General features: G+C 38.1%; 1 protein-coding gene across 1 annotated transcript in view; it reads left to right on the top strand.

Moving 5' to 3' along the window:
* Positions 1 to 27,468, top strand: part of CALCR (calcitonin receptor) — a 128,822-nt gene that overhangs the window by 75,602 nt on the left and 25,752 nt on the right. Inside the window, exons 2-7 of the mRNA XM_057731804.1 lie at positions 3,257 to 3,337; positions 9,221 to 9,377; positions 11,777 to 11,887; positions 16,769 to 16,881; positions 19,399 to 19,490; positions 26,796 to 26,922. Of these exons, the coding sequence (XP_057587787.1) occupies positions 3,257 to 3,337; positions 9,221 to 9,377; positions 11,777 to 11,887; positions 16,769 to 16,881; positions 19,399 to 19,490; positions 26,796 to 26,922 (681 nt within the window). The remainder of the gene's footprint in view (positions 1 to 3,256; positions 3,338 to 9,220; positions 9,378 to 11,776; positions 11,888 to 16,768; positions 16,882 to 19,398; positions 19,491 to 26,795; positions 26,923 to 27,468) is intronic.

The following is a 27,468-nucleotide window of genomic DNA, read 5'->3' as shown; positions in this document are numbered from 1 at the left end:
ATTGAATAGAATTTACTCTTGGGGATGAGTATAGTAGGCGCCGTATGGTCAGGCCCCTCAAGATGGCTCTCTGTACATCCCCTGCTCGACCAGTGCCTGCTTCTCTCACGTGAATATCCAATCCCCTTAATTACAGGGCCTAATTAGTAACTGGCTACGTGCTTGCCCCCTGCCCCAGCTGCTGGTTTCCCTGGTCACTGAGCCCACATGACGTCAGTTCCCCTGTAAACGGTAGCCTCTTTTGCCATGCCCCACCCAGTGGCGAAGGTTGCTGCCACGTCTTGCCTGCCTGCTGCATACAGTGGGGTGTCACTCCAGGACCTTTCGCCTAAAGGTCCCTGTCTGATAAACTGCTGAGTCTCTGTTGCTGTCTCCAAGCTCTTTGGTCCCAAGACTGAGCAACTAAAAGGCTTGCAGGCCTGCAAAGTGCAGCCCAACAACCGGTGAGACAACCAGGAGGCCGAAAAAACTCCCATGAGCACCAAGATGTCGGAAGACAAGGACAGGGTCTGGAAAGTTGCAGAGGTGATCCCGAGGAGGCCATGCACTAGCACATGGGGCCCGGTGGCAGCTGACTACCATGAGAGATGTCTTTTTCTTCCATTATACTGATGGTGTCCTTTTAACCTCAGAGCCTCTTTCCGGTTTAAAAGCAGCAGCTCCATGTTTGTGGCTCACCTGACTGCACGGGGATGGCTAGTGAATACAGACGAAGTATAAGAACTTGGATTATCTGTCAAATACTTGGATGTTATCTGGTTGGGTAAGACAAGTGTACCCCGACCCACTACCCCTAAACAACTACAGACACAGGCTTTAGGGGTGTTAACTCAGGGACAGGCTTGTCCGTTGGAGGTGGCCAGTTCACCAGAGGGTTTGGTTGGGGCCTGTGGCAACAGCAAAATACGCTTAGGCTTCTGGTCCCAGCTATGGAAAAGGGCAGAGCAAGGGTATTGTGTGACAGAACAATAGCTGTGTGCAGTCCACAACGCGTTACAACAGGTGGAAGCCATTACACGAGGCCTACGGGAGCCATAGAGCAACGCAAAAAAAACCACTTTCCTGGCCATGAAGTTCAGGAATGGGCCAATACAAATGCCATACACTGGCATTTCCACCTGCCCTACAGCCCCACTGCTGCCGGGCTAATTGAAAGAACGAAGGGACAACTTAACAACGGAAACAGAAAACTCTTCCAACATGAGGACACGTCCCGGGAGCAATCGTCCCAGTGCTGACGCCATGTTAACCCAGAGGCAGCTAGTTAACACAACCCAGGTTCAACTGTTGACCACCTAATGACCACTGCCAACAGTCGGTCGGGACAATAACTTGCTTTTGTCCTAACAACAGGATCTACCCCAGGGGAACACATCATAAATGACCCCGGGACTGGCAGGCAAGTCCCCGGTGGTTTGGGTCTGCTGCCTCATGGGGAATTAGATTAGAAAGGGATTTATAGATTTCACCTGTCTTCCAGCCGGCCCCATCTAAAATTACTAAGGGAATTAACTGAAGCACCATTATATTAACACGTGGTCTGTTGTTAAACGCCTCTCCAGTATTCAGCACCGGCTGTGGCGACTGCAGGCCAGGACAAAAACCACAGGCAGAGGTGGTGTGATCTCAGAGTGATCTTACTGCTTGTTATTTTGCTTAAGGGTCATGATCTTCCCTACGTTGTGTGTGTTAAACATCTTACATTCCCTCAGTCTAAGTGGAGGGAATCTGTTCGTGGACTGGCAACAGCGGTGGCCTCCCTGTGAACTGAGTTTGATGACTGGGTCCCTGTCACGAGAGGACGTTGTCATCCTCATCTGAACTTTCACGAAAAATTGACCTGATAAGCGCCTGGCTCCAAAGTTTGCCCACCTCTTGGCCTCTTGATACTCTTTAGCTGATGTTGTCTGTATTGCATGTGTGGTATTTGGTTGCAGCACACCTCTACATACCTGAACCCAGGGACGTCATGGAAGAGCAGCAGACCAAGATTGTAAGGGTCTTTCAGGGCATGTAGGGGTGGAGTGCATGGTCAGGCCATTCAGGATGGCTGCTCCCTTGCTCTCTGTACATCCCCTGCTCGACCAGGCTCTGCTTCTCTCACATGACTATCCAGTCCTCTTGATTATAGACCCTAATTAGTAATCGCCTATGTGCTTGCTCCCTACCCCAGCTGCTGGTTTCCCTGGTAATTGAGCCAACCTGATGTCAATTCCCCTTATAAATGGTAGCCTCCTTCTCCCCCGAATTGCAAAGATTGCTGCCATGTCCTGCCTGCCATCTGCTGTAAATAGTGGAATATTGCTCCATGACCTTTTGCTTAAGATCCCCTCTCCAAGAAACCACTGATGTTTCCACCGCTGTCTCCAGACCCTCTCTTCGGTCTCAAGGCCTGCAAGGTGCAGCCCAACAGGCACACAGTGTAGATACTAGCTCAAACCTAGCAGAATATGTAAAATCTAAAAGTGGTACAATGAATATAGTGTTAGACGCAATTATAACCACTCACACCTAGTTGAAATAATTTTCACACAGATCCCCCTGATGAAAAGAAATGTATATATTTAAAAAAGTTTTTCACCCCTTTATTTTTCCTTGTGTAAAATTATCTGCACAGTAATGAAAAACTGTGACAAAGCAGCCTGTTTCTGACTATTGCACTCTTACGTAGGACTGGTGAGCTCTTGGGTGACATACGCGAGCCTTGCTATGGAATAAATTTATTCTTAACAGCAACTTGAAGCTTGAAGAATTTATAGAAGAGAAAAAATACTGAAGGCTCTAAATAAGACTACTTAAGTAAAAGTTGGCTTTTGATCACTTAGAAGGCATGGCTATTAGTCCTTTACAAAGCACAGATTCTATTTGTTCATGTCCATTGAGGTGACTTCTTTGTGGATGTTTCCACTGAAATTTCCAGCAGTTCTTTTGATGCCACGTGTTAATTGAAGTCCACCAAGGTTGCTCTTGATTTTTCGGAATCATTTATTTAGGTCCTGTTATGTAAAGGGGGCTCCAGAATGTCTTAATGGTAGAACTTTAGATGACAACCAGACCACAGTCTTTCCTGGCTGAGAGGAAAAGCAGTGGAACACGCATTTACCTCACAGGCTTCCTGTACTTACATGGATTTTATTTAGGGTGTCTTGGGACATTGATCTTCTTCGAGTCAAATAGAAATACAAGCAAAGGGGGCCACAGTCAATATTAGAGCTGTATTAATTGACATGTCTTTGTTACTTTTATATTTTTCTAGGTCTTGGAAGACCGTCTTCAAAAACCCAGAACGAAGTTCACACTTACACGCTGGTGCTTGACCCTCTTCATCTTTCTGAATGTAAGTGAAACAACGTTGTTTTAAGCCATGTTAATCAAGAATGCTGAAATAGTGTGATTGAGTATGATTGGGCCTCTGTAAGGGTAAATATCATTCTCCAGAAGCCAAACTATGATTGTCTTTAATATTTTGTTCATCTCCTCTTTACATTATTCAAGGAAAACTACTACTAACATTTCATACATGTTAACTTAATTTTAAGGGAATTTACATTTTGTAATGTTTTACATCAAAGTTTATGGCAATGATTGCTAATGTAGCCCTTCTGTACGTGTTTGAGGATAGTTTATTATGTAAGACTGTCACGTTATTTTAACCCTCAGATAAAGTACGTATAGTTTGCTAAAAGTAATCCAGTACTTGGAAATGGAGGTACCTTCATGCCACTGGAAATAAATTTTAAACAAGAATATTATAGAAACTACTGGAATATTTTGTCTGTAAATGTCTAAGTCATGTCATATACTGTAGATGCAGAAATATTGGTACATTCTATTCATGTTGATATTGTTCATTTCTCAAATGAAATCCTATATGATCAACTGTATGTGAATATTTTAAAACTTTATTTCATAAAGCATATAACTAGACAGTGATAGAAGAAATGATAAAGTAACTACTAGATAATATAGTTTGAGTATTATACAGTCTTTTTTTTTTGTTAAAATAACACTACATAACTTTTGGTACGTTTAAAAAGTCACTTTTTTCAAAATTCTTACCTGATACATTTTGAAATTCAAAGATTTAAAGAATTTCATATATTTGCATGAATGTGACAGGTGTTTATGGTTTGTGGGCATTTTTTTTCCTAGCAAACATTGCACAGGGCATTTAAATGACTTTGTGATCTCTTCACTGTGACAAACAGAATTTTTGCTTCTGTCTGTATCTGGATTACATATTTGATTTGGAGGACTCATCCATAAAAAATTTTCGATACATCAATTTCCCTCTAGAACACTAAAACATCAATGTTCCACATTGATTCTCTTCAGAGAAAAGGAAATTTTTAAATGACGTTGAGTTTCATTGCTCTAAAATGTTACTTCTTAGGTACATTATTATGAAAAACCACTACCAACATATTTATTGAATTCTACCAACCTGATTTCCAAATGGTCTTTAAAAACTATCAGTTTGGGTCCCCACATTCCATCAGCCTCCTCTACATTTACCAAAACGACCCACTCACATTCTTATCTGCAGTAATACAATAGGCTCAGAACAGTGCTTGGCACGAAGTGAGAGCTCAAAGGATGCTACTGATGGCAATGACAATGAAAACAACAGTGACAAAGACCTAGAAGAAGTAGGTTCTTCTGAGAAGCATTACGCTGCTGCTGTTCATCTAGCTGTGTTCCCCTCTTCGTGTTGAATTTATGATAATATACAGCAGTTTTGTTTATATAATGCTTAGGTAGAAAGTACATAGGACACTGACCAGGCATCTGATCCTACCTGGAAGAAGCAGGGCTAACACTTTACAAAGCTCTTTTATCCTTTGTTACTTCGAAAGGCATAAGCAGCTGAAAACTACAAGTAATCCTGACATAATTATCATTATGAAGGATGGTGACATGGAAAGTCATTTATATCAATTTGTGGATTCTGGATTCATATTCCTGTTAGAGCAGTTCTGTCTGTGGCAATCAATAGGAATGTCTCCCTTCAACACAGTAGCGCGGATCCCCACATTCAGTAGGTTTGGACCATTTCTCAAAGTTCTACACACAACAGCTCTCTACTTGTTCTGTCTCTGTACTGCGAGAAATCACCTGTAACGTACAAGGAGGCTGGATGTCTAACATCAAAGCAGGAATTGCTTAAACACAGGGCCATTCAAATCAGATTGCTTTACCTCTGGACCCCACGATTAGTGTGGATGAAACCTTCTAGAATGTAAGCTCCATGAGAGCAGGGACCTTGCCAGTTTTGTTCGCTGAATCTTCAGAACCTAGAACAGTGCCTGGCATGTAGGAGGCACTCAAAGTATTCATTGAAAGAACAGTGATGTTTCAGCTGCGGACGACAGGGGTCAGTGGCAGCTTGGTGGTCGTATGTGTGGCGCCATCTACTGGAGCCTTTAGGAGTGACATCACATATACGGCAGCTAAACTGCTACATAGGACAACAATTGAGGTGGTTTTTTTGTTTGATTTTGGAAGAATCATGCAAGATGGCTTGAATGCAAAATTTTGAATTTCAGTATTTATTCAGAAAAGGAACATGCCCTTAATGTCTCCTCTCTATCTTCATGTCTAAAATTCTGTATTTACATTCCACAAATACATAGAATAAACATAACACTTATAAGTGGAATATTGCTTTTCACATTGCTTGGTGGTTTAGTCACTACTGCTTCTATTTTACCTCTTTACTGCTGACAATTATACCACCTCACTAGCAATTTTTATCTGTATGAAATCACCAACAAGAAGTTTAATATGTTCAGTAAACTATACGAAATTTATGTTATTTTTAAGCAGTGGTAATTCCATGATCAGAATTACATAGACGTAATAGCTATATATTTATATCTACATATATGTATATATGTTATATATACATATATAAAAGAATGCCTCAGTGTGTATGTTATTTTCAGAAGAAAATCACTGAAACATTCAGCTACCACTGGAAAAATTGCATCATCGATGCTCACACGTGAACCAGACCAGGAGCAGACTCAGATTGTTATGGCTCATCTAAGGACAGAAGTTCTAATTCTTCATTCCCTCAGTGTTGAAACAATCTCTGTTGAACCAGGCTATAGGAAGTTCACTGGAGTTTAGTTTCAACATTGGAGGAATGATAAGATCAATGCTACTGTCGTCTACATGAACTACACCTACTTTTTCAGATGGTCACATCTCCACTATTACTCGTGTTAAAAACTGCATTAAACCAAATAATGTTGTCATTGAAAATACAGGGATAGGGTTTCCACGTGCTGTTCTTGCACACGCTGCCTCCCCATGGCCTCCATGAATTTCTAGCTAACATAGGAACATTTCATTGGTTGTTCACCCAATTCCATTTAAAAGTAGAATTCAGAATGTTACTTCTGGAAAGAATGTTAAACTTAAGCAAAATAGTTCCTAATGTATAAAGTATCTAAGTGACAGAAAAGATTTATATATGACATCATATTACATCTTCTAATTTGATTTGAAGATGGTGAGAAAATAACCCAGAAATAATATATAAAATGATTTTCATATCAACTAAAGATTCTAAGAATAGAGCCACAAAGAATCAAATAGATGCATAAGCTGAACCAATCATTTGTATTTTATTGTGAGGACACTGTGATATCAATTAAAGATCATGGTTACATGATCTTCAGTCAAATTATTAAAACACACATTCATACAAATGTAGGCTAATAATATCCAAAAAGAATCTTTACATGAAATCTCCACAAAATACTTTTTCTTACTCCCAAACCATTTCTCAATTCCTAATGGAATATCTGAGCATTTAACGATTGATCATTCTTTACCTTTCACAATTTCTGGTGAGGAAATATTTATAGTGTTGGTCTTTCTTACCAGACTGTAAGTTCCATGAGGGCAGGATCTGTGCTTGTTCAGCACCGTATCCTCAGCATCTAGAGCAATAGTTGGCTCATCAAGTTCAATGACTATTTGCTGACTGATCTTAAAACCAGTGGGAAAGGTGTCATATTACAATGTAATGGTATTTAGCTACATTGGTAAAGGATTTGTACACCTTTAATAATCTTTGTCAGTTCATTAATTTCTTCTTTCACAAATTCTAGAGGCATTAAAATTAGAAATAATCCTAACACTTAGAGTAGTGTCAACTATATTCACAATAAGTATTCATCTAGAGTTATAACAGAAATGTTATAACAATAAGTATTCAACTTCTTCTGTTTGCAAGTGATTTCTACCCAGATGACTTGCTGGCACCTCCAAATTCAGTCCAAAAGAGAACTTAAACTTACCTTCTCCCCCAAGTAAGATTTTCTTAATGTCTTCTCCTGCTCAGGACACTACCTTTTTTTTTTTCTAGTCATATAGGCTAAAATACCTGGGCTATTTGACTCTCACTGTTCTCCATTCCTTATATTCAAATATACCTCAGTGCTTTTATTACTTGAGAAAGTGCTGAATTGCTCTTTCGTGTTCCATTGGGAGGTGATCTAGTCTCTGCCTGGCTGGCCTCTCCAGCTCTAATCTGTGGACAGCTGATGCCTGCCACATGAAGTTTATTAACATTCTCCTTTCACAACCTTCACTGATCAAAATACTGCAAGACATCTTTATTTTATCATGTTTTTAAAATATTAGCTAAAATATATTGAGCCTTTCATGTCCAGACATTTTGTATTTGTTTTCACAGGGTTCTGTATTATCTGATTTTCCTTGATTTCATTTCTTACCCTCAAATATGCTCCCATCCAGACAGTATGGTTTTCGTACAGTGTTTTACCCATGCCATTTCATTCCTCTGGACTTATCTGCATGCCTTTCCTTCCATCCACAAAGCCTTCCTTCTCCTCTTTGCCTGTACAGACAGTACATACATTCAAGGTCCAATTCAAATTTTGCCTTCTATCTGGAGTCATTCCCAAACTATTTTTGCCCCATGCTTTCTCTCCACTCTGAATTTTTGTTGTTTAATGCACTGTATAGTTTAGCCTTTAGTGATAGGCTGTCTCATTGGACAGGATGCCCTGTCTACACAATGAAATACACAGGAAAACAGTGAGGCTCTACCATGAATATCCTGGGGTATACAGGTCAACTTAATAAAGATGCTTGTTTTAGAGACTATGGAGAATAGAGAAAAGTACATAACATTATTTCTGCTGTCAGTACATTGGGGAAACCTCAGTCTTAGAATAATTTAAACAGAATAAGGCCAATTAAAAGTGTTTCAACAGGTGTGAGAGAAAGCAAGTAGTATTTCTAACTTCAGAGAAAGAAAAGTCAGTGCAGGCTGAAGCTTGCAAGTCTTCTCCAAAAAACTCTCTATGCACAACATGGATATAAAAAAAATCAGATTCAGGCACTACTAAAAACATCAGAGCCACAAAAGAAATTGAAATGTATCTAAACACAACTTAGGACAATTTGTCAGACGTTCATCTTTTCAGATACATACACACACACATGCACACAACTTTGATTAATAGGACCTATGATGGTAATGAAAACTAACAGACTGGCAAAACTAAATCTCAGCGTGCACTGAAAATTCAAAGGCTCTAAGAGAAATATTTAAGATTTACATTGATCTTCAGCAGTGAAAATGAATTACCTTGTATAGGTCATCTGCTGATGAAACCAATTTAAAGAGATTAAAGCCGATTATCTGAAGCAGACTGTGTCAGAAGAATAGATTTTGTTTGTTCTATGGAATAAATGGGGTAAATTTTTGGCAGTGTGTGCAATCTAAGTACAAACCAATCAGCTGAAAGAATCCAATTAAAACTTAGTTATTGCACTAATATATCAACTTTTAATAATATGATTCATGATTCTTAGGAATTCCAAAGAAAGCAAAGTTGATTTAATATTCATATTTCTTGGAAATCAGGTTATTCGCTTTGTTTACTTCTAAACTTTGATAATAAAATTAAAACAATCTTGTAAAGAGGTGCATGAGTTTGTATGGGTGCTATACGTTTTCAAGAGTGAATAGAATGAATGCAAATACCAAAATTTTAGGTAGAATTTATAGATGAAAGGTAAATACACGTTTTAATTATAAAGCAAAAATATTCCGCATGGAGTCCATACATAATTATTGCTTAAAGAAGAAAAAATGTTTTCATACTTTTTGATTGTTTCATTATGTATTCACCCATCTCTACTCTCCATAAGTAATTCATTTTCCTTTCTAATACAGCGCCCAATTTCGGTTCTTCCTGCCACTTCAGACATCACCCACCCTCCAACAATAGAGCCGGAGCCATTTCTCTACCTTTTAGGAAAACAGAGACTGTTGGAGGCACAGCATAGATGCTATGACCGAATGCAAAAGCTACCCCCGTACCAAGGAGAAGGTAAAAAGAAGGATGTGTGTGAGTGTGTGTTTCAAACATCAGTAAAGGCTTATTTTCTTCTGTGAGTAAATATATGTTGACTAATTTTAATATGCCAGTAGTTTTAACAGCGGCTTTTGTATCGTGGTATGTTTGTGTATTTCATGCAGCAGACATACCTAGTTTCTTTGCTCACATTCACCTGACTGCTTTTTTGGCTAACATCTGCATTTACAACAAAATCGCTACAGTAGCCCAGTATCCACCCCTGGCAAGCAGGAACAATACAGGACTGTGTGAGGGAGAGAAAGTGGAGCATGACAGGAAGCTGGAAAATGGTGGGCAGAGCATTAGCCTGAGGCAGAGCCTATCAAAACTCTGTCTTGCTTGGGTCAATTAGGTAGTATCTTCCCTTACCTGTCAATGGGGTGGCAACTCATACGATCCTTCTCCTTTTCTACCCCTAGTTCCCAGAGGAATTAGAAAAACATATCTCCTAGGCAGACATTGCTTATCACTTTCTCTAGAATGCTCTGTGTGACTGCCCAGTTACTCTCAGGGCCAAGCACATTCTATTAGCTACCGAGGGCCCAGAGGAAAACAAAAGAGAGGATGTGATGACCAAGCATTGCTACATTCATTTAAATTCTCTCCCCTCTCCCCTAAAACACTTGAAAAGACCCAACAAGATCTTCTACACCCTCCTGTATCCTAAGACAATACTGCTTGGTAGGGGGAAAATTGATTGAATACACTCTGTTTACTCCACATGGTTTGCCATCAGCCAGTGAAGGTTTTAATTTGTAGTTCCTATTTTTAGCATTTTCCTTTAAACAAAAAAAGTGAGTCAGTTGAAAGATAGATACAAGTCATTCTTCTGTCTACAGTAGTTTCAGTGTTTTTTAAGAACCTGAAAAGGTATTAGAAGTAATTCTACCCAAAGGAGAAGCCATTTCTCTGAAGCTAAGTAAAACAATAGAAACACAAAAACTGATATTTTCAGAAGCTGAGTGCAGTCTCCTTCACTTTGGTCTTAGTTATCTTGGGAATTTGAACTTTTGTGTTATGATCAGTATTTAAAACTCTTTTTTTTTTTTTTTTTTTTTTTTTTTTTTTTTTTTTTTGAGAACTGCCTTCAAAGCCTGAGGCTCATTCTTTTGAATAGCTTTATAGAGGCAAATCTTTATGGTTTAGGGTAGATTTTTTTTTTTTTTCAAACAAAAAATGTTTATTTGAAACTGAGAATTTACACCAGGCTTCCACGCAATGAAATACCTTAAATGCAGTTATTCTTTCCCCTAATGCTCTCTCTCCATCTCCCATACATTTACTGCATATTTCCACTTGGTCATTTCACAATATTTTCAACTCCCACCATTACCTTACCCATAGACTCACCGCTCCTGTGTTCCCACTTCTGTATGGGACACCACCATGGAGCCATTTACTCAGGATTAATATTTATGAGTCATCCTTGTATTCTCCTCAGTTTTACATCCACACCCTAAGTTACATTTCATTAGGATTCCTAAATACATTAATACTGCCTTATTTTAGACATTTAAAATCTCTTACCTGGAGTGTTATAATAGTCACCTAGTTTGTCTCTTTCTGTTAATCTCATCCTTAAAAACCCTCTTATTCTCACCAAAATCTAGATTTATTCATGTCGCTCCCAGTGGTTCCACATTGCCTACTGGAAAAAAAGGCCCTGAACTCCTTAGGATGGCATTTAAGACACCTCATAATCTGACCCCAGCCTCACACTAGTATCAATAAGAAGGTGTATGAAAAAATACTTTCACAATTGCACTAAAAGTTTCCCCCTTCAAGGGTAGATTTAATGTTTGAAAGCAGTGAGAAACCACTTGGAGCCAATGCTGATGCATACATAAAGTGATCAAACTGAGCATTATTTTACGCAAGTAATGGTGTGATTCTAAAGTAATATGACTTTTTACATGCAACCCGTTAACTGGCTGCTAACGCGTCTGCAATAGGAACATTGAACAATTATATCACCCTTGGATTAACAATAGAACTCCCCAAGGAAAACCCCTTTGACGGTTAATGGTTAATAGGCTGCATATGTTCCAAAGCCTTTTATTCGGTGGTGATATTGCATATATTTTCACAAGAGTTCTTTCTGGAGATATGTTAAAGGAAAGATTTTGAAGGAAAGATTCCATACAGATGACAAATACGCCTTTTGAGGAACAAATGGAGAATATCCTACAAAAAAAGGAAATTCCCTTAGTAGTTGGAGAAGTTAATACCTTCAGTTTGTTGCTGCTGCTACTGTTTTAATTTTTCCATACCCCCGTGGAGAGTCCCAGAATAACTGCCTATGCACTGTTAAACCCTGCTGAGGAGTCTACAGTTTTTGACAACCGCAATGTAATTTCTTTCTAACTGGCCAGGTCTATACTGCAACCGTACCTGGGATGGATGGTCCTGCTGGGACGACACACCAGCTGGAGTGCTTGCACAACAGCACTGCCCAGATTATTTTCCGGACTTTGATATAGCAGGTAGAAGTACTTATTTTTACTTTATATTTTGCTATGAATCTCTTAGCTTTTTTCTAGTTCCAAAAAGAAAATCAGATACAAAACACACTACGAAATCATATTCTATGCAGTTTAGCACATTCTGAAGCATTTCCATAAATGAAATATTACCCTGTGGTACAAAAATTGCAAGCTACCCTTATTTTTTAAGTCAAATTACCGATCAGTTATGCACCTTGGTCATAAATTCTATTAAATGTTAAATAAAAAATGAAAATATACATATTTTAAATATTTAATACTAAATTTTAATAAACATTGAAATTAATTTTTCTAAAACTGAACAGTTTTATTTAAATGTGTAGTTTCTTTTAAAATTGTCAACTGTCTCACATTTGACTTATGCAAATGCTTGATCTAGAGTTTGTGTGTCCTGGGCTGGTAGAACAAACATAATGGAAATGTGATGTAACCTTGAAAACTATGTAAAACTGTCATGTGCAGGGGCGATACATCAAAAGGTGGCAACTCTAGATATTTACCGGATTTCTGTCCCAACAGTAAGTTATTAAAATATGCTCAGTAAAGAAGACTGGCACTATTAAAATGGATTGTACTAACCGAGCCGTGTGCCGGCCCAACATGAACAGCCAAAAAATGTGTGTTAATTAGTGACTCCAAATTCACTTTAGCGATAAAAGTAACCCAGGAATATTTTCACTGAATATCATTTTTTTTTTTACTTTCCAAAACATTATCTTATTTTTATACTCACACAATATTTGACATAAAACCACAAGTGAATCCAAGTCTCCTGAGCTCTTACCTAACCCTTTTTCTCCAAGTAAGGGCAACAGTCCTGGAAAAGCATTTGAAAAGTAATATTTATAAATCACTGCATAAACGTATGCAGGTTGAAGTACTTTCAGAACTTTCAAGGGAGAACATGGTTTTCCTTCAGGCTTTCGTCTAGCCACACTGGTGTGGATAGAAGTTGGGTTGGGATGCGTAGGCAAGGAGCACCAGGTACCAAGTGAAGTGAGAAGTGAGGGGCTGAAGTTATGCATCTTAGTGTCCTCAGCTGTCCAAATAGATTGGAGGTCTGGGATCCAAGAGAGTCCGTGGGGAGTGGTCAGGAGCAATGCAAAGAGGTGTATGAGAAGCAGGTATGAGATTGCACCACAGCCTCAATCCAGAGACTAGACACGTGCGGCTGGGGTTGAATGGCTGCTAGTAGTAAGTGATTCTCAACTTGGCTGAGAAGCTGGGGAGCTTTTAAAAAAATCCGGATCCCTGATTCCACCCCAGATATTCTGATTTAATTAGTTTGGAGTGCAGCCTGGGCATCAAGGTGTTTAAATGTTCTGCATGTGACTAAACTGGGCAGCCAAGATGAAACGGTGGTAAACAATAAAGTCCAGATGAGAAAGTGGCTGGTACCAGCAAAGCCCACCCAGTGCACTCAGTGGTTCTTCCAGTGAGAGGGAGCACAGTATCCGGCCATGGAGGAAGGAGCATCCCAGAGGAATAAAAGGCAGTGGCTGCCCAGCCCAGGGAGCTGTGGGTATCAGGGCCAGAAAAGTTCTGTTCTAGGAAACTGGTTAGAAAATCTGTGCCATTGAAATAAACCTGGGACCAAGATACTTAAATGGGAATATAATCTTCACTACAGTGGAGATCCTGATGCTGAAACTAAGTGGGTTCAGCTGCAGACACATTGCATAAGTCCTGTTAAGGGGTGAGATTTGTTCCCAAGAGTACAGCCAGCCTGAGCCTGCAGGACGTGTTCAAGTGGCTCCCAGCACGCAGGTCATCCACCTCATAGTTCTGTGTCTCTTCTAATAAGATGTGGTATAAGAGAGCACAATTACTCACCCCCCCCCAGCCCCCACACCCCCACACCTCTCACAGTGCTCATCTTCCTCCCCCTTCCTTCAGTGGCCTCTAGGGAGTGGGGCCGGGGAGAGAGTTAGAATACCCAGCTGGTAGAAGGGGATGCCAGGCTCCTGAGAAGAGAGGATCTTTTTTGAATTCTCTGGTCTGGACCAGAAGTAGCATTTTGAAGAGAAGGATCAGTGTCTGTTTCTTGCTTAAGAGATTATGGAAAAATCAACCTTGTCTTTCAGATTTTTACAAGACTTGTTTGGTCAGACTTTCTACATTTCACATTTCAGGGTCAACCAGCCCATCTGGTTATCCTCACTTATTGTCTGTGAATGACAAGAGGTTATTTCCTGCAGACTGAAAGTGAGGACATCAGTTAAGATAGAAAATAGCAGTCATACAATACAAATTGTCAAGAAAGTTTCTGGAATCCAGATTAGAGCAATTAGTCTATCCCTGAGACCATGTCTGGGAGACGCTTTTTGTGCTTCCTTCGAGAATGAGATATCAAGTTCAACCCCAGTGAGAAGAGATCGTGGAAATGGGATTACAGTGGGGCACTTTCAAAGCCAGCGCAGACCAGCCACTTCTAGGAATTCTCATTTTGACAGAAGAGTTGGGATATGAAGAGAGAAAGGGCTTAGTGCTAGGCCCTACTCAGCACTACCTTCCTGTAAATTAACTAAATGCTATTTGATGGTAGTCCCCCAGGTCTTTATAGACTTCCCAATAAGTGATGCTTCATTAACCTTGATCTGACAACCGCATTAGAGGTAACATGATTGGCACAAAGAGCTGTTCTGCAATCAAGGCTGCAAGGCCAGTTCCAAAGCAGCAATGGGCTCTTGCCAAAGTGGCTATAATTATTAACTAAAAGGCAAGTTTGGGGTCAGCAAAACAGGGATTTCCAGGCATAGATCCATCTTTTCAGCCTGATTTTTAGACAGAATACTCTCAGCTGGGGGACAAATCCACTTTAAAAGAAAGGCAAATCTTAAAAATATCTATATTCAACAAGCTTAAATTCTTTAGTATTTTAACCATTGACCCAAAGCTGTATCTTGATGATACACATAACAATTTAATGAAATGACAGAGATTTCATTTTAAACGAAGTGCTTAGTAAAAGGCAGGTAGGTAATGAAAGCATGAATAACAGTATTGAAATTCCAAAGAGGCCAATAGAAGGAATATGCTAACGTATAAAAAGCAAATCCTTCTTAGGAAGGATTTAAGGGCAGGAGTCAAACACTCAAACAGTAATGGGACAGAGCCAAGGTGGCCAACATATGGTTGAGGACAAAGATTCTCAACCCCGATACCCTTTGGAATTGGTGAGCTTTTTTTAAATGCTGGTGTCTGGCACCTCTTCAGATTAAGCAAACACAAGACTTTGGGGACTGCATTTGAGCATCTGGAAAAAGCTCCCCGATGTGAATCTAGACGGAAGGAAGCATGCTGTCCTCTTCATGGGGCAGTCCAAACTTAGACTATTTTAGAGGTAAATGCCCATCTCAGAGCACATGCAGAGAGGCTTCAGGCTGTGAGGGGAGAGCATGTGTGCTGAAAATAAATGAGGGTGTTTGGTTTAGAAAGAAAAGTCACAGTAGATGCAACCTTCTGTCAAATAATGAAAGATTTGCCAGGTGGAGGAGGACAGATTCTTGATAGCTGCAACGGTTAGAACCAGGAAACTCCTAGATCCCGACCTGAGTTAAATCCAGACAAAACAGTATTTCCTCCAGTGCTGTCCATGATGGGAAAGGACTTCCTCAGGAAGAACACCCTCCCCCATAGAATGCATTACCCTATATAGCTGCATAACTTTGTAAAAACTAAAGTACATTCATTTCAGTAAGACAAAACTACTTTCTAACAACATGTTAAAGATAAAATGCTGCGTTACAAACCGCTTTTTTGAATTGCAAGTAAGCTTAGAATGGCCATCGACAAAGCAGTAACTAAATTGTTGACCAGTTTTCAACATCAGTTTTCCCTGCTGATTAGTGCTCACGCTTTTAGAAACATTATTGGTGTCCAGTGGTGATTCTTTACGTAGTTTTTGTCCAATGGCAGTCACAGCAAATTCACAAATTAAAATATTTCTACTTAACGTTGAAATAGATTTACATTAAGCAATGATGATTCTAATAGGTGCTTTAAAACACCCTTTGTTTGAAAAAGGTGTTTTTTTCATCCACTTTAAATCATTGCTGGAGTAGACATATTACAAACAAGTCTGCGATTTTCAGTTTAAATCTTGTGCTGAGTTTGGTAGTATCTGTTTCAGTCATACAATGAAAAATTATGAATTTCACATAAAAACTGCCAAAGGTAAAATAATTTTCAAACTAGCTCTTAGCATGTTGATTTGACTAACCAAAACTTCCAATAGAAAATTATTTTAAATGTTATCAGATCTCAATAATATTTCAGCCAAATAAATTTTTTAACATGAATTGTTTCTTAGCCTTTAAAACAATGACAAATATTAGTATATGATTCTGCTTTCCATATCCCTGTGCTAACAGAAAAACACCAGAAACCACATATCATGGGGTTTTTTATAGGTATGACAGCTCTTTGCTTTTGTCAGTGAAGAACAATGCTTCAAAAATATTATCCCTATGAAACTATCAAAAATCAAAACTGTGAGGATTGCAAACACACTGGTAAAATCTCTTAATATTTTACCAGTTCAGGATTGTTATATGATCTCTAAGCAGTAAACGCCTGGAGAGGTACTTTGGAGAATGAGAAAAAGTCTGAATAACTCAGAACACGTTTGGCAATGTAAAATGGAGATAACAGCGCTTCCCATGCTTCGCTGAAGCTAAATTGAAGCAATGCATATTAAGACATCTTGTATAATGCATGATTCGAGATAGTCTCTATTGACTTATATTCACGTTCAAGTTCTATAAAGTGATTAACACTTTGGAATGGCTTTTAAGCTTTAATTTATTGTTTTTCCTTCTTGTGATTTTGAGATAGTAATAAGTTTTGTTTCACTAACAGAAAAAGTTACAAAGTACTGTGAGGAAGATGGGGTTTGGTACACCCACCCTGACAGCAACATATCCTGGTCCAACTATACTATGTGTAACGCTTTCACTCCTGAGAAAATGCAGGTAGGTTCTATTTCAAATTTCAGTATTGGGTGAGATTGCCATCATCTATACATGGAAATTTATACCTAATTGTGAAACACCTGCTACCAAGAAGCCAACCTATTTTGTAGAAGGAAATCAGATAATGACCTGTCAATTCTAGGTCGTGGCACTAGAGAAAATGATCTTTTACTTCTTGACGGGCACTTGGTCAGTGAGGGTTCTGTGAGTGTGTGGAATCAGGCCATTTATGGCACGGGGAACGTGTCCATGGAGCAAATGATGGCATTCCCTACGATGCCAGCCATAAGTCAGCATTTCCAGGAACTGCCTTAATAGCTCTTCTCCTGGAAGAGTTCCAGAACTACAGATTTCTCCCCAAGTCACCAGCTAACAGTTGCCCCTGTCCCTGTCCTGAGATGTCTATGACAGTTTCACGATCAAGCCGTGAAGGAACTCTAAACCTGGGCCTTCACATCAGCCCACTGATACAGGTGTGGCTGTTTAGATTATTTTCAGTGGAAATCCATTCTCATTTGTTACTTCTTGTTTCTTACTGCCTGTGACATGTTTTGAATATTTCTGCTTAGAAACATTTAAGCCAGCGGGGTGGGGGGGGGGGGGATGGGGGTGTGGGGGCAGATACCTACTCCCTTCTTCAGATACTTCAGAAACCTGAAAAGATCACTAAATCTACCACCAGCCTGCTCTCCCCACAGAGCTGGGAGAAACTGTTGGTTAGCGTTTAGCACACAGGGCGTCTCTGAGCAGCCCTGGTGGCTGCAAGAGAAACCGATTGTTTCCTTCAAAATAGGTCTGTGTGCTCAATAATTACTGTGGAAGCTACATGCACATCAGTGCTTTTGTTTCCTATAAAGAAGCTTTACGAGTATAGAAAGTTTTCCTTTCATTAACAACAAAATAAACAACAATTAAAAACAAACAAGAGGAATAGATAGCTCAGAGACCAGTTGACTAGAGGGACATCTTGTCACAGGCACGGACTGAGGGCACCAAAGCCAGTTACTGCTTCCACAAATTGCTAAGTAACCCCTGAGAATCAGACACATGCCTACATTGTAGAGCTATTTATTTAATAAGGTCTGATTGAAATGGCGTGTCACTGAGTAAGGAATTTCCTGAATGAATGCTGATTGTGATTTTACAGAAAAAAATTTAACCCTTTTAACTGAACTGTTAGAGTGCAGATTCAAATAATTCTCAGTCTGCTGTATTTGACTTTGTCACACATTCTGACCACATCTGAGAAGGAAATAAAGTGTTTTCAGAATAAACACTCCCCTTTAGGCACGTAACATAATGATTGGAATTCATTGAACAAATCTTCTATCTATATACAGGCAAAAAAAAAAAAAAAAAATCAAAGAATTTATTTTAAAAACAAAGCAAAACACTTCTCAGTATTAAGAATGTTACAAAAATGGCAAATAAATTATGAGCTGTTGCTTTAAACTTTCACACTTAGACAATTCTATTTCAGAAGGATAAATATTTTTTTAAATAACCCAAAGAAAATGAATTAAATTATATACAATTTCCTTACAAATAAAATGTACAGAAATAAAATACTGGCATGCATATATATCCAAATTAGAAACAATACTTTAAATGGCAAGGGGACTCAATATGGTAAACTATTTAAAAAGGAAAAACTTTTATGAAATGCCACACCTGGTTTGGTCTAGTGGTGAAGTTAGAAAAATAGCCAGAAAATGAATTCTTGGGAGAAAAGATAGGAGCTGAGTGTTTTCTTGGAAAGAGTCCTAAATACTTCCTAAGAAGTGACCTATGAGCTATTTCGAAGTTTTTATCAGTTCTAGGTATAAACCAACTATTCCAGATTTATTATCATTACCTGAAAGGATGAAAATCACTGTTAGGAGAGCAGTATCAACAATGAAAATGGCAAACAATATGTATTTGCCTAGTGAAATGATGCAACCACCACAATTCAGGATAAGTTAGTAGGTTCATTTTGAAATTCTAAGGCCTAGAAGGCAATATTTGTTGATATCACACCAGTTTTCTTATGGTTAGTGTTTACCTGGGCCATCTTTTCTCGTCCTTTCATATCCAGTATTTCTGTATCCCTGTATTAAATGATGTTCCTTACAAGCAGCATATAATTGCTTTAAAAATCTTCTGTTCCAACCACATGATTTTACAGATGAGGACTACTGCAGTCTGGAAAATTGAAGTGACTGGACCTATGAATGTCACACAAACACTTAATGATAATACTCTGAGTAAAGAACGCTCTGATGAATCCAATCTTATATTCTTCCCCCCATGTCATGCACAGTCTAGTATTGCTGATATTCTTAGAATAGTTAATCTGTTAATCCAATGTATAGTTCAATGTAATTTAATTCCCTGAAATATGTTATAATTTTAGTCATTTTTTAAAGGAGAAAAACAGTTGTTGATTTACACTATTTAAAAATAAACTATTTTCCCTCTTCTATAATAATTTATTCACCTATTTGTTTTTGTAACTTTTTGTTGTTGTTGTTGCAGAATGCATACATTCTGTACTACTTGGCTATTGTGGGTCATTCTGTGTCGATGTTCACCTTGGTGATTTCCCTGGCGATTTTCATGCTTGTTAGGTAAGTACACTTACAGCATCTGCCTTTTGTTTTCTTCTCTTAGGTACTAAAATAAATGGCATACTCTGCAAGAGTGTCAGGCAGGGGGAAGTCTGCAGATTACAAGACATGTAACACTAGAGTCATGAAGTAGCAAGAAAAATGAAATTAAGTCAAATATGCTTTTTAACCCTATCTTACGGAAAATAGGATGGAGTCATATAATTTTCAAAGGCAATATGCCTCCTTCCCAAAATGAAATAATCCTGTGAGCCCATAAATACACGGCATTAACATGGTAAATTTCCTCTTACCATGGCTCAGCGTCCATCAAGTATTGAGGAAAGAATCCTCCTCCTTCTTTTACCCTCACTCTAAAATATGGAGGCCATGGCCACAAGTTCAAATGCACCCTGCTTAATTATGAGCTGTACCATAACTGGATTGGGCCAGAAAAGAAGTGGGGCTGGTAAGGCCATGATCATGTTCAGCCAGAGAAGGAAGTCTCTTTTGGCCTTGACTCACTTAGCCAGAGTCAAGGAGATTCTCTGGATGAAGGTGGCCTGTTGCCAAGTGTCAGATTTTTGCCCTTGCACACCTACCATTGTTAACTGAAATTGTCTTCTAAGAACTGTAAGAAACAAAATTCCAGTGACAGTTTCTATTCTGAGACTGTGCTCATACAAATTATTGTATTATCAATTGCAAAATGATTAAGTTGATATAGATACTGATTTTACAATAATGGAGAATTTAAAACATTGATTCTGTATTTTTAGGACTGACCACAACATATGTGAGATAGTAACATATGTTAAATTTGATCCTAAAAACATGTCCTAAATTTAGTGTCATTTCTTTAAATCGAAGGCAGAAGGCACTACATTACCCTATCATGAGAATTCTAACTTCTATACTATCGTGGTATTGCCTTCCACTAATACATTTTTTTTAGTGATAGTATACAAATGATTAAGAAAAGCTCATAGGCACAGACTACAAATAATTCTCCACACTTAATAGATATGATATGTAATTAAATGTATAGTGATTCATATATAAAAAAACAATCTTAATTTGACTTTGTTAAAATATTGCCATGATAACACTAGAAAAAAATTAAACCGTAAACACACCCTTAACACAACTACTATTATGTTTTTCTTTGATCCTGTTTTCAATCTGTCTACAACTTACATCATAATTACATATTGTATTATGTCTACATTATCAAAATTTATATTGACTAAGCAATATAACTGAATAGCAATTTTTCATTAACTGAATAGCAAATAATAACATAAATAAGCAGAGAATGAGCTTCTTCCATATTTGGTTTAGCAGGAGAAAGACAGATAAAGCAACAAGACATGGATTAATTATTAGAATTAGAATAACTTTTTCAATTATAATGATCAGGACACAGCAGAGGAGACACATAGCATGATTAATCTGTGAATGTCTATTCATTTTTCAACTGCACTTGATCACAGGGCAAAAATACATCATCATGGCTCTCATGTAACTTTGATGAAAAAGTCTGTCACTAAAAGTCTATTCTTTAATTTTTTTTAATATAACCATAAGAAAATTGAAATAAAAATCCCCAAATTTATAACTGTGCAACTAATAAATGTATGCAGGATTTTAAAGACGAAAAAATGTCAAGGGAGCATTTCTTAGTTATTTCTCCAGTCACTCATATAAGTGGTGAGGTATGAAAGCCAAATCAGCAAAGAAAGCAAGAATGTTCTTTCAGTAATCATTTCTCTATTAAGCCACTAAAGATGGGTGTTTAAAAGTGTAGCACATAGGCAAAGTGAAATATTTCTCAATTCCAATTAGTCCAAAATAAAATTAATCTGGTAAAATCCTTGAGAGACTGTGGGGGCATACCATCTAGGAAGCATAGATTTTGCCTTTTCTGTCTCTTCTGTCTCTCTGGTAGGTTCTCAAGAACCTACCAAACTAATTTAAGTCTTGAGAGGAAAAACACATCTTATTGAGGTTCAATCTGAATATAACAACGGGAAGACACAAACTGAAATAGCTGATTGTCTCGGGCACACACAGTAAGAGGTGACTAGGTTACGAAAAACACACGTGCTCAACATTCAAGTCCCAAAGCAGTCATGTCTGATTTTTACACCTGTTCTTAATCTTACCTTAAATCTGCCCAAACTAAAACTATCAAGGCCACCTGTTCTTCTTAAAGTAGATTTCTGATTCTTCACATTTTCTCTTACATTTGGATTTCAGAAGTGTTCAAAGTGACTGAAAATAAACGGTAAGTGTTGTATGACTGCATTTTAGAAATATTTCCCCAGATTTTTTTCACTCATTATCACCCCTGTGATGTTTACTGCACATTACAGGGGAGGTGTTATAATTTACATACCTAAATGGCATCATCTGTGTGAAACCTGAGCAAGCAATAATCATCACTCCCTTGCTTAATTCTGCATGCCCAGGGTTGAGTTATTTTGCAAAATCTAAATAATCAATTTCATAAAACTGTCATGAAACCAAAAGGAGAAGTTATACCCAGCTCCGCTCCTGAGACCTAAGGCCCCACTCATAATCATCCCATTGAAATCTCACTCTAAAATCCCAAGATGTGCCTTCTAGGGTCTATAAAAAGGAATAACTCTGCAGGGGTCCTCCTCAAACCAGCAGACCACGAAGGCCTGCAGAGGAATTTAAAGTTACTAAATATATGAGAGGCTGTAGAACTGCCAATGCTTTGCTAAAAATCCTGGGATATTACTTGGAATGAGATCATTAAGGCATGCTGCTAATCTTAATGTAAGTTTATTCTGAGCATGCAGGAGAAGATAAAAGGCAGGACTGTGTAACCTGAAACAAATAAGAATCATGGTCCCTGTGCTATTGGAAAATGATTGTAGAAATGTATAAAAAGTCTTTGTTATTTTAAAAGAATAGAATTGAACTTCTAGGCCCTCTTCAAGTTAAAGGAAAAATTTTTTCAGTGATTTAAATTATAGAAAAGGCAGTACTAAAGATCTTAACTGTACAAAGCAGCAGACTTAAAATAATGTTCAGGGTGATAAACAGGTTACTTCTGATCCACCAGTTAAAGGTTGAAGATAGCCTCTTCAGGATATTTGGTTTAGGACCTTTCCTGGGAAAAACAGGTAGGAGTAATACCACGGAGAGGAATTAAATAGAAATATCAAATTAGTTAACCAAGACTCCTCACTTCTAGATGCCAAGAATAAAGGTCAATAAAAGTTAAAATAAAAATACCATTAGAGAAGACTGGCTTGAGAAAGTCACGTAAGTGGATATTTATGTTTGTTTCCTCTCCATTTTAAGCAAATTTGCAATTAATTCACTTGTCTCATCAGTTCCATTTATAATTTATCAATTTACATTTCTGCAGAATATTTCTAAATACTGAAACATCTTACTGTTTTCTCTTAAGGAAGGTCCAATAATAGGACATTCATTAACATCCATTTTGACTACTTGGTACCCGTGCCTTGCTGATTAAATATTGTGAATATCAATTACTTTTGCCTGAAATTTAATCGAGGTATATGTTGAAAGAGGAGTATCTTCGCTGAATTACATTATCTACCTTACATTGACCACGTTGACAAAAAAAGGAGGGTTTCCACTGGGACCTCCAAAAGGAATATTTATTCCTCTATTACTCAGTATTCCCGATTATTCTATTTCACATCTTTATAGAGGATGGATAGATCATTCTTTATCTTGTATAGTATCCTATTATACATCTCTGGCTGCCTTCCTATTCCTCCAGAGAAACCATTAAATCGATGGCAGCAAAAACAGCCTCCTTTCTCCCAACCCACCCTTGACATGGCAGGACACCAAAGATAACTGTTGGTCATCTCTTGGCACATGTTCACTCATAGGACAGTAGTCATAGGAAAAGAAGCAAGAATTATGGTTGAAAGGGAGTTCCTTAAGGATAAAGATTTTGTGCTAAATCCAAAGATGTAAAGTCCCTTGTCGGACAGGAAAGATGTATAATATATTGTTTCGAATTTTTCCAGGAGTTTTAACGCAGTCTATTTCACATTCCCTCTTTCCCTCACTCCTCTTGTCCATCATGAACAAGGTACGGTCCCTAAGTAAAGGAAAAATTTTTAAATTGTTCCTTGTCCTGTGATATCAAACTGATTTATACAATCTGCAAGACTCAAGGCAAATATTAAATACCTTCTCATACAACTTCAAGGTCCCCCAAGGGCACACATACATGCATAGGATACCAATAACTTGAAACAAAGGTTTTAACATGAAAGATTTACACCAGGTACATTAAAATCATGAAAATGACATTTAGCTTTAGCTTTAAAGTGTGACATCTTGAGATTCATATGAAAGTAATTCGTTATCTCATCCTCACATGTGAATGACACCTTGATTGGGCCAAGACAGGAGTAGATTTTATTGTCTTATCCTCCCACTCTTGGAGAGTCTATAGTACTTACGGTTCCCTGTCACTCAGAGTAAGCAATGTCCTGTCCATCTAAATACCTATTTTTTTAAACCAAGAGGAATAAAGTGTAGCTAACATCTGGTTCGTGCTGTTTCTGCTAAACACATTTCAGGTCTGACAGGAAAATGTCCACTTCTGTCATGTTCATTCAAGCAACAGGATATGTGTATTGAGAACAATTAAACATGTAATTTCTTAAGTTAATTCTCTTGAGCATCCTATACCTCTCTTTCAGAATATTTATTATGTTGATAGTAAATAATTATGTAATACATAAGATCCCTAAAGGCAGAAGCTGTCTGTTTTGTTAACCCATGTATCCCTAGCATCTACAAGAAGGTTTGAATCAGAGTGGATACACAGTAATGTGTTGGATTATTGAAAGAACTTTAATAAATTTAAAGTACCTTTAACTCGCTTCAAAAAGCTGTGTAAATGTCATCAAGTAAGTGTAATAAAATTTTTAAAACTTAATAAGCAGAAATTATATTGAAAACCTCAAGAAACAGACTCATATATTAGTCATATTCTTCCTTTGGAATGTAACTGTTTATGCAGCTTTAAATCAGCATTTTTTCATTGTGTACATAATACAGTACTGCATATAGGTTTTACGTAATGTTGAACAACGGGATGAAGTCCAATATTAGTTAACTTGAGAATCTGGCAAATGTTCAGTATGATTCAAAGTATGAAATATGAAATCATCTAGCATTTAATGTAATTCTCTGATGTACTGGAAAAACCGTTTAGTGGTCACAGCTCAAAGAAGAAAATAGTTACTATATAAAGATTTTTAATGCAAAAAAAAGAGTAGTAAGCCCTACCGTGTGTCAGACACTATCCTAGGTACACAAAACAAATTGCTTTAGCACTTCCATTCTTGTGAGAGAAAGGAGAAAATAACAGGCAGGAAACCAATATATGGTATGTCAGGAGGCAGTAAGTGTTAGGAAGAAAAATAAAACAGGGATACAAGGACCCGAGAGTAAGCTGGAGGTGGAGGAGGTGTATTTTATTCAGGGTAGTTCTGGTTCACACAGGAGACTGAAAAGGTAACCAGTTCTGCACGCTAATGTCCATCGACAGATTATTGAAGTCCACCCAATCCAGAGAAAATCAGGCATGAGAATAACAACACTGAATGATGCATTCATCCATACTCCTTAGTTCTGCATAATGTCAACCGTCGTTGGCTGAAGCCAGGCTGAATCCAATAATGAGAACACAGACATTTGCCTCCCAGTGAGAAGAATTATAAAATGCTATTACAGCTATATGAAAAATGGCAGGTCACAGGTTTAACAGTTACTTTAGGGGAAGAGTTTATGCAGTATAAATGGGCGTGATGTTTCACATACATAATTTTTTTCTTTTTAAAGCCTTAAATTTCCATCCTACTTTTATAGTACTATTATAAAGCCAATTAGGTTCAGTTTATTTAAAAATTTTCTGCTGTTCCATAAAATAGCACATGGTAGTCTGTGTGAGAGAAAGTTCTCTAAACCCCATCTTTACCATTGTCTGCCTCCTGCATTCTACCCTGGCTCAACAAGTTGAGATTTTAAAATATTCTGTATTAACTATTTACTAATGCTTGTGCTTCCTGAAGAGTTGAAAAACGTAGCTACAATAATCAAAATATGCTCCAACAGATGCCCTCCTTGCTTAAGTTTATTTTTTACTACAGATAATTAACAACTCATTTTCCTCTGATTTGAAAATATAGAAAAGCATTTTCATGTTTCATTTTCCCCCAGAATTTTCTTATCAAAATGCCTGGAATTCTAGCTTTATTCTGTGCAGATTTTTTAAGAATAGTTACTGTGATCACTTATTGGCATCATTAACTGTTAATATTAAAGTTCTCACAGTATGCTAAACAGTTTTTGACTGGATCAGCTATGGTAAACAGGAGACTTTAATTCATCTAGGATAATCACTCCAATTTTGTTATAGCCATCCGGCAGGCGCTCTACATTTGCATCAGAAAGTGAAATAGGATATTCAAACTAATGTTTATTTATGTGAACATTCACACAAATACACATGTACAAATTTATGAAGTGGAGGAGAAAGGAATGAAAAATCCAGCAAAGCACTTAGTACCCCAGAGGTGGCACATGGCTGTTCCAACAAGCAGCACACTTGGGTGGGTCCCAGCTCCACACCACACTGCCTCAGCACGAGACCAAATTGGAGCCTCGTTAGAATTCTCTGCCTGTGTCTGAGCTCCACCATCAGGAGGACATGGAAAGGAGGAGCCGTAGAGTTGACTCCAGTTGGAATACAAGACATAGGGTATTAAAAGAAATGGTGAAAGGGAAGGATGACAGGAGACTTAATAAAATCTATGTATGCGATGGGCCAAGGACATGGATTCAATCAGGCTGTCAGGCAGCCTTGGTTCTGACTTTTGGCTCTGTTATCCCATTTGCCACTCAATTTCTGCCGGGTTACATCAATGGAGGGTCGACTTTTCATCGGAGGCACAACTCCAAACCCTAATGGTGTCTCTTGTAAAAGTCCCTCTCTTAATTAACTTTATGGCATTTGTTATCATTAAAAGTGGTTTTTATCACTCTTTTAGTTATTGTGGGAAGTCACCCTGAGGACTGAAAACTATGAGCTGCCGTGACCGGAAAACTGTCTGTAAAAATCAGGCAGAAAGGTAGTAATGAGTCTTAAAGATGGAACCAGCCTCACTTATTTCTCTATGTTCTTTCCTCGGTTGCTAAAGAAAATACTAAAAATATTACCAGAGTGGGTTTTTTTTCCCAGGCACATCAATATTTTGGCACTTGTTAATGCTTTCTGTTACTTTTTCCTTCCAGGAGCCTTAAGTGCCAACGGGTGACTCTGCATAAGAACATGTTTCTGACTTACGTTCTGAATTCTATCATCATTATCGTGCACCTGGTTGAGGTTGTGCCCAATGGAGAGCTCGTGAAAAGGGACCCGGTGAGCACTGCATTTGTTTTTAGTTGTATTTGTGAGGGTACAGTAATTGTAAATTGTGAACATGGTGGCATGTCTTACTTAAGCAGCTGTTTACATATATAATAATATTTACCCTTACACTTGAGTTTTGCATCAAGCAAGGCACATCGTTTCTGTGTAATTATTGGAAGTAATGGTTATGTGCTATAGTAAAGCGCTGGGAATAATAAAGTTATAGCCCAATAATGAATCATACCATAAATAATGACTAATCAGTAATTTATTAACATCTATGGGAAGTTCACAGAGCACATATCCTAGGTGTACTAAAGCAGTGCTTTGCAGTGACCCCAGTGTGTCACTAATGCATTACAGGTGTGCATAGGTATTTATCCCTCAGCATTCTGGTGCCGGGCTGGTCTTGGGCCAGTCACTTCAGCTATAAGTAGCTATGCCTTTACACTAGTGATTCATATAAATTTTATCATGTTCTATGTTTGCATGACTTAGAAAACATGTCCCTAGTTCACGCACTCTCATCTCCCAGTCTCCGCTAATGGCCCCCAT

This window comes from Hippopotamus amphibius, chromosome 4 (assembly GCF_030028045.1).
Source record: "Hippopotamus amphibius kiboko isolate mHipAmp2 chromosome 4, mHipAmp2.hap2, whole genome shotgun sequence".
NCBI classification, from domain to species: domain Eukaryota; kingdom Metazoa; phylum Chordata; class Mammalia; order Artiodactyla; family Hippopotamidae; genus Hippopotamus; species Hippopotamus amphibius.
This window is presented reverse-complemented; position numbering and strand designations above follow the sequence as displayed.